Below are 8,430 nucleotides of genomic sequence, written 5' to 3' on the forward strand. Positions count from 1 at the left end.
CTATTCTCTGGAAGGTGGTATGGAGCTGCCTTCCGACCAAGAGCATGCTTGCTGGGAGAGGTGTTTGGACCACTCCATTTTGTGAGGTCTGCCCGGGACACCAAGGAGTCTATTCCCTCTTGGATTGTCCTAGGGGCAACGCAGATCTGGAGGTTGGCTTCCATTCCTTACCAAGGGCTTTGGTGTCGGCAAAGAACCTTCTATGCTACCTGAGGGACTCCCTGTGGAGATCGAGCACCGCCAAGTGGGGGTCACGTGTGCATACCTGGGTCTATCATATTTGATTAGACAGAAATGGCCTATCTCTTCGAGGCAGGAGGTCAACATGAGAACGATGGTGGAGAGAGCCTTTCTTCATGCTGCGGAGATCACTACGGTTGCCGCTTCGATCTCATTTAGGATATCCAGGGACATCTAGGATCCCTGCTCCGCTGATACAGCGCCCCAAGTTCATCCTTGTCTTTGGGAGCCCCCACCCCATAGCCATCTCAAGGTGAACTTTGACGGTGGTGCATCGGCTAATTGAGCTTATGGAGGTGTGGGCTTTGTGATTAGGGATCACAACGCCAGGTTGATTGCGACTGGGGGGCATCGCACTTTTGGCTTGATCGCCATTGGGACGAAGTTGTAGGTAGCCTGGGAGAGTATCACCTTTGCGAGGCATTGTACTTGGTGTGGGCAGTGTATGCCTCGAGGGGACTCCACCATGGTGATCGACTGGATACGAAACGAGGACAGGTATGGGAATGGTCACCTGCTGCTTCATGATATCCACGGTCTGGGTCAGGGGTTTGGGCTCTTTTCAGGCTACCCACATGTATTGGAAGGGCAAATAAAGCCGCTGATTGGGTTACCTCTTTTGTAGCTTGGCATTCTGGAGAGGTCCTCTAAATGAGTGTGGCGGCTGTCGCTCCTCCTTTGCCGTTTAGTTTTTTTTTCTTGATTCCACTGGATTATACTTATGTAAGAGGTGTATCAGCAGCCGTTGTTTAAAAAAAAAAAAAAAAAACTCTACAGTAAATCACCTCAGGACGGGGTGAGGCCATGCACTACCCCACCATGTTGGAGTAACATCTCTATAGTTCTCGTAAATAAAGAGCTCAAAGCTCCTATATATAATATTCCAGGATCCTATATCTTTATCTGTATATATAATAATGGGGAATATCTCCATTTTCAATTTTTTAAAAAAAAGACTCTAGCATACCATAAGTGAGAAAATGTTCAAAAGAAAAAACCAAAAAATGTAAAGCTGGGAGATCAAACTTGAAGACTTTGCTATTATAATAAGAGATGCTAAAAATAAAAATAAAATAAAAGCTACTTTTATATAGTTTTTGAGAAGCATTTAAAAGATGTTCTTAAAAAGAAAAGATTTAAAGCCAAGGCCAAGGAGGGAGAGAGAAAGATAAAAGAAACCCGTACATGAAGCCCCTGTTAAATCAATAGTGGCTGAGGTATGGCATCCGTTTTCCTGACCCATCAATAAAAGTATCTCCATTGATATTCTCATCCCTACCATCCCACCAATCCCCTGCCCCAAGAGCTAAAGTCAGGAGCTTCGATTTGTTTGTAGTTATTTTTTGTTACTATTTTGTTTACCCTTGAGAATTCATTTCTCTTATTGAATTAAGTATTTTGCTACTTATTTTTTTATTTTTTATTTTTTTTGTTTGAATGGACGATTTTATATCTGATGAGTACAAACACAACCAATAAAGTCAGAAAAATAGAATATCTCCCGAGTCCGAGACAGCTTCTCAACTCCAACCCATAAAGTATTATTCGTATGGCTAGCCACATAGGCGGCCACCCAATCCACAACCTTATTAGCATCATGGAAAACATACTTAGCCTTGAAATGCCACTCCATCCCTCGTCATAGCCCAGATGTTACGAAGTAGAGGGTGGATGTCACCTGCAATTCTTGGACTCTCCTGGATCCAGCTGATAACCGTGGCCGAGTCATCCTCCAGGATGACTGAGCACCCCTCTGTCTTCTATTTTTATCCATGCATGGAGTGGTTCATTTTATACAATTAATGCTTATGTTTATATCCCACCATCCCAGCAATTGCTTACCGCCTATTTCACTACTATTAACTAGCTTGGGATCATAAGATAGTTACATCTTACTGAAAATTGAGATGAAATATAAGCAATGATGGAATTCGAAATTTGCAGCATCTACTCCACTCGCCATCACATTCATTAGCTGTTAATTTGACATAAGTATGCCATATATATCACAAGGCCTGATTCATTGGTCCCAGTACCACGCCACAACATTGCCCCTTCAATGTGGTTTTCATAACTAGGGCGCTACTAGTTTTCTGATTTGGAGGTCATCTTTGGGAAAATTTATATGGTGTGGGTTGCTGCCTTGCTAAGGTTTCGTTTCTGCCTGTTGAAGAAAGAAGTCTAAAGACTTTCATCACCATAACTTTGTGATTGCAAAATAAGCATGATCGTAGGCACCTTCGCCTTATAGAAATGTGGTATTGGTGCTGACTCTCCTAAGACTTGCTATACATAATGGGAAGGTAATCAAACCACCGTAGATGTTAGTTAGGCTTGATTCTATCAAACTTTTAAGAATCTGTTTGCGTAATTTAGTTAGAATGGACTGAATTTTTTGTTAGATTCATGAATTGCACCACCCATTTGAGCACGAATTATGTCAACAATTCTCAATACAAATCTTGGTGGAAGAAAAAAACCCTAGGATTTAGGCTAGGACTTCGGTAGATTTTTAAGAAATATGGATTGGACAAGTTAGCAGACTCAATTTCTATGAGATAATCATACATGAATATTCTAAAAATTATATATTTTAACTCTCCTGACATCATCCAAGAACTTTATCTACTTATTTTAAAAAATAACAAAAAGAAATTAATATTATTAAAGAGCTATAAGGCTGCAAATGGATCGAATTGACTTGTAACCCGACCCGGCCCAACTCATTTTGGAGGATCCGTGGGGCCGGGTCAGGTTCAAAAAATTGGGACCTATTCTATTTTTCGAGTTGAGTCCTGGGTTTACTGAATTCAGATCCGACCCGACCCATTTGAATTTTTGATTGTCAATAACTTATTGCTGCTTGTTAGCAATCTCAACCGCCATTTGCACTAAAGAGTCTTAAGGTATGAGCAATGAATGAATGTGTACAATTGTATCATTTTGCTTTTGTCCCTCTCCGAATTTTATCAAAAACAGAACCTATTAATATATTGCAGATTAACAGTTTAAGCTTTTTAAAAGGGACCACCAACAAAAAAAAAGGTACCAATAGATTGGTTCAAAAGTAGCCAGTTTGGAATAGGTTGCGTAACAATAATTTGATACAGCAGGAATGGGTCCTATCCTTAAGGAAGATCTTAGCCTTTCCTATATGTCATTAGCTGTCCAAAGAGAAACAAGAGGAGGTGATCTAACTCTACTATTATAAGGAATTTGTTATATGTCACTGGTGAGAAGCTTCAAAATGGAGTTGGATTCCTTTGAGACTATATATTGAGGTTGTCCGTGGCCTAGAATTTGAAGAGGAGGGCGACTAGTTGAGCCGATACGATAGGCGGGCGAAGTGAGCGAGACCAAGCCGAGCCAGACGTGGAGTGGCGAAGGGGGCCTACTATACGTATACGTGATTAGTAAGCGGTGAAAGACATCGAACGAAAAAAAAAAGTGAACTATTGAACAGTGTGATTGATCAGACAAGTACCAAGGACTTTCGGTAGCCTTCTTTCATTTCCGAATTTGCTTGCGAAAAGTCCTTGCATTAGTATGAGTTCGTTGACCGCGTAAGGGCGATCCATCTTGATGACGAATTCCACGATAACGAGAAATAGAAATTAATCGTTCGATGTCTGCTCGTTCTCCCCTCTTCAATTCCCAATGAACAACATGATCTTGACCTATCATTTGTTCAATTTGGTCGATCTGATACTTAGTTAACTCATTCATCTTGATGTTCCCACTGATACCTAATCGATAACGAACCTGAATGGCTTTTTTAGGTCCAATTCCATCCATTTTTTTTGAGGCAATTCTGACTTGTTCATCGGGAACTGATCTAGCTCCTGAGATATATGACATTCTTTATCCTTCTCCTTTTCCTGGTCTTCTCGGCTGGAATCTACAATGGTTCTCTCCCTCTACTCCCGAACCAAAGACTATATCACTCGAGCGCCAGCAATTTCTCTTGACTATCAAGATCATAGATCACCCCTACCCTAACAAACTATATGCTTCCAGTACTCTAACATAGAAAGAAGGAGCTATTTCTTTGATTCTTCCGTGGATCTCCGAAAATATTGGAAAGTGTCCCTCCCAAGATTCCGTATAGGCGAGAAGGAGCCCGCCTTTATCCGACTTTCTTTATCTATGATAAGAGAATAGATAGATATTGTAAAAGATTTTTCTCTTGTTTTTTAGGCTTTGCCTTGTTAGATCTATTGTCATTGGCTTTCCCAAAGAGAAACAAGAAAGGTGATCTAACTCTACCATCGTTAAGGAATTTGAATATGTCACTGGTGAGGAGCTTAAAAATGGAGTTGGATTCCTTTGAGACTATGCCTGTGGTGGTCCGCGTCCTAGAATTTGAGAGGGCGTTGCTGGTCCTCCGAGTTTGAACTACCAACTTTGTTATGTTAACATTTATAGTCAACATCTGGACAACCAGAACATACAGGACATCTGAGCTATGGGTTCTAAAAGGAAAAATACAGTTTTCATTGTGATATATTTGTTTGTTCTATTGTATATAGTTTATTTTTCGTTTTGTAATTCCTACATTGGCTTCCAATATTCTGATCCGAATCAGATCCTAACCCAAACTCCGATTCGGATTCGAATTTTTTGGGTTGGGATCGGATTATGCATAGACCCGACTCAACCCGAATGACCGTCTGTGTCAGAAATTTTAGCAATGATTTCGATCCGATCTGGTTTCTATTGAATTGAGTGTAGGTCTAATATTAGAACTCAAAAAAAAAAAAAATAGATTAGATTGGGATCATCCATGATCTGGCGACCTATTTGCATCCTAACCAGCAAGGACCCAGTATTTGTTTGTATCACCAGTTTAACACATGGAAGTGAATAACTTTTGCGCTGCCCGGACGGAGTGAACTGCTAAGACCAATCCGTGCTTTCGTCAGAACTGCAGCTCAGGAAGTAATGCCCTGGTGCCACGACATCTTGCAGTCCGGGCAGATTTCTTTAAAAAATTCCAAACCCAGGGTGCCGAGACGCACGTGCCGCTGCACCAGCCGAAATACGAACAGCGGAGGGGCGGAGTGCAAGATATTATCCGGTGGCGGGTCCACCCAACTCTCCAAATATCGCCCCTCTCCTCCCCCGCGGTCTTCTTCCACCTCTCCCCTCGTCGAGTAAAACTCTTCCACGTCATCCTGTAGCCTGATTGCCGTTTTGACTTGTTGCAGCTGGTCACCACCCTTCCCCTCCCTCCCCCAAATCCCTCGTGGCTCCCTCATGCGCGCCTCTCTGCCCTATGGGGAGGGAGAGAAGTCGGTGGCGTTGTTGATAAGTATTTGGACTTCGATCTCCTTCCTCCCTCGTTTCTCCCCTCGCAGAATTCCAGGGTTGGGGTTAGGGTTTCATAGATTCATCCTCTTAGTGTTCTGAGATCCAATCCTCTCTGGGAGAGACGACGACGACGAAGGAAGAAGAAGAAGAGAAGCAGCTTAAATGAGTTAGAAGGAGAACGATCTCCTCTCCGTTCTTCTAGGATCAATATTCTTGGAAGGAGCTCGGAAGAATCTCATTTTTAGGTTATCGGAGGGAAATGGGGGGAGGAGAAGAGGTCGGAGCGGATGCCGTGCGACTACTGCAGCGAGGCGGCGGCGGTGCTCTACTGCCGCGCCGACGACGCCCGTCTCTGCCTCTCGTGCGACCGCCAGGTTCACGCCGCCAACGCCCTGGCCCGGAAGCACGTCCGCTCCCTCGCCTGCGACAAACGCGGCCCCAGCCCGCCGCCGCCTGCCTTGCGCCGCCGACGGCCTCGCCCTCTGCCCCGACTGCGACTGGACGCCCCACGAGGGCGCCCACCGTACACCCACGGACCTCCCTCGAGGGCTTCTCGGGCTGCCCCTACGCCCTCGAACCTCGCCGCCTCCTGGGGCGTCGATCCGCCGCCAAGGAAGCCGTTCCCCTCTTCCACTCCGCCCCCAACCAGCTGTTCTCCGACTGGCCTCGCTAGATTCGATTCTCCCCGGATCCGGTATCGCGGGAGCTCTACGTGCCTGCGCCCCGGAGATCCATGCCGGGCCGAAGCGCCAGAAGAGCCCGGTCGGAAAGCAGGCGCTTTTCCAGCAGCTGACAGAGCTGGTTAAGATGGACTCGGCGGCGGCCTCGAGGCCGCCCGACCTGAGCCCGAGGACGCCGTGCCGGACGGTCGCCGGAGGGAGCGAAGACGACCGGGGCTCGTCGCAGCCGATGCCGTACACCTCCTTGCTCATGCTGGCCCCCTCGGGGTGCGCTGAGCTGAAGGGGAGTGATAGGCTTGTGGAGGATGAGGATCTGCTGTGGGACTGCGGTCCAACAGATCATTCCACTCAGGTTCAACATCCTTCTGAAATTTCTTTAATCTGATTCAGTTTTTATTTTCTTGACATATTTTTTGATTTTTGTCTTATGAATTCTTCATTTGGATTCAGGTGCTTTAGTGCTTAGGTGGACATCACTGGATATAAAAAATAAAATTGTTACAAAAGCTCAACTTTTTGTTGATAGATGAAAATGATACATGAAAGTGTTCTCTTCATTCAAGCAATATGCTAGAAATAATGGGTCTTGGATCTATAAAATAATCAAATAGTTTCAAACAGGGAACACTGAATGTCTATGATGTTAAAGACTTATCTACAAAGACTTCTGGCATGAGCTAAGGCCAATGGATATTTAATGTCAAAGATTAACCTATTCCTTTCTTCAAATATTTGCCACCATCTTGTTCGTCTCCATTTTCCTTCAGAAAAAAAAAGGCTACCTTCACTCGTCCATTTTAAAAAGGATCATCTTGACAGAGCATCAGTGAGGGAATCTCTTAAAAAACTGCACTGTAGAAAACATGTGATTAGTGGGATCATCTTTTCTCCAGCACAGAGTACAATATTGGTCTGGTTCTATTCTTTTTTGGGAGATGGTCATATTCTAAGATCTTAGCCCCAAACTTGTTATTTGAGAAAATGCATGAATATGATCCAAAATGCTGCATCTGGATCTCTATCAGCTGGTTGAAGCGAGAGCCCTTTGCCTGGTGGGCTGTGGAGAAAAGATTTTAAGCTGTTATAACTTGAAGGATATGGTGAGGCAGAAGCACCTCAGTGTAAACTACCCACGGGTTCCACCTTTTATCTTGGATTTAAGCAGCTTAATGCTTTTTTAAAACTAAAAATTTTGATTTTGTGCTTCTTTATCCATGGCAATGAGGAAAGGGAAAAAAAATTCCTTAATCGACTTGCAAGGGAGGAACGTAGGCTCCTCAAAAAAACTCAGTCATTCACCAAAGTCCATTGTTATGATGATGACAGCAAAGGCTCACCATTTTCTGATAGTTAGTATACTGTAACCATTGTTATTATTATAATTATACAATTCATAGATGGTTACTAGTTCCATCCAAAGTGTAAGTGGAGTTAACAGAAGGCTAATATGAATAACAAACATTGAAGTGGATTTTGACTGCGGTTACTCAAGCGATTGTAGGTTACATCAGAAAATATGTGCATTCATTGATCTATCATCTACCAGTTAAAAAAGCCCATTGGCAGTGGATATTCCAGAGTTTTCAAAAAAAAATTTCTTCTATCCAAAATCAATATATTAAATGCATAGTTAATTCTGATTAGATATTTGAATGAGAATTAGTGGCAGCTGCAGCTAAAATTTGTGGGTTTTGTCATCCCGTCTGTATCTCTTTTTGTTACTTTTTTTGTTAAATTACTCATGTTATTACATGCAACCTGTCTATAATCAACTTGTGGTAGTTCATTCTTAGTGGCAGATATCTTCGAACTGGTAATATGTTATATCTATTACCTTGCAGATATGGGATTTTAATTTAGGAAGGTAAGGGATCACATTGAATCTTCTTCACTTGAAATCGGATACGGTACAAGCAGTGAGGTTTTATTATCAAAAGTTGCAATGATCTTCATGGAGAATTCCTTTGCAACACAAAGATTTGAAAGACAATACAACAAATTGCCTTCAGCAAATTGAAGATATCTTGCCTTCTAACATCTGTCACATACGTTCAGAATGTAGTCATTTGCTCTTATATTTTCTATAAAATGTAAGTGATTAGAGACAAAATGTTCAATATCTATAATTAAAAAATGCATATGCTAGTAGCTATAATTTTACTTTTGATATATTAGAAGCAAGCTAATAATTTTTCTGTAT

At 42.7% G+C, this 8,430-nt stretch overlaps 1 protein-coding gene across 1 annotated transcript; it reads left to right on the forward strand.

The window, feature by feature from the left end:
• Nucleotides 1-5,837: 5,837 nt before the first annotated feature.
• On the forward strand, nucleotides 5,838-6,759 carry LOC120109710 (zinc finger protein CONSTANS-LIKE 2-like). Its single transcript, XM_039123419.1, has 3 exons — nucleotides 5,838-5,985; nucleotides 6,224-6,582; nucleotides 6,681-6,759. Exons 1-3 carry the CDS (start codon nucleotides 5,838-5,840, stop codon nucleotides 6,687-6,689), a joined length of 516 nt encoding a protein of 171 aa, XP_038979347.1. The 3' UTR covers nucleotides 6,690-6,759.
• The last annotated feature ends 1,671 nt before the right edge of the window (nucleotides 6,760-8,430 follow it).

This window comes from Phoenix dactylifera, unplaced genomic scaffold (assembly GCF_009389715.1).
Source record: "Phoenix dactylifera cultivar Barhee BC4 unplaced genomic scaffold, palm_55x_up_171113_PBpolish2nd_filt_p 002581F, whole genome shotgun sequence".
NCBI classification, from domain to species: Eukaryota; Viridiplantae; Streptophyta; class Magnoliopsida; order Arecales; family Arecaceae; genus Phoenix; species Phoenix dactylifera.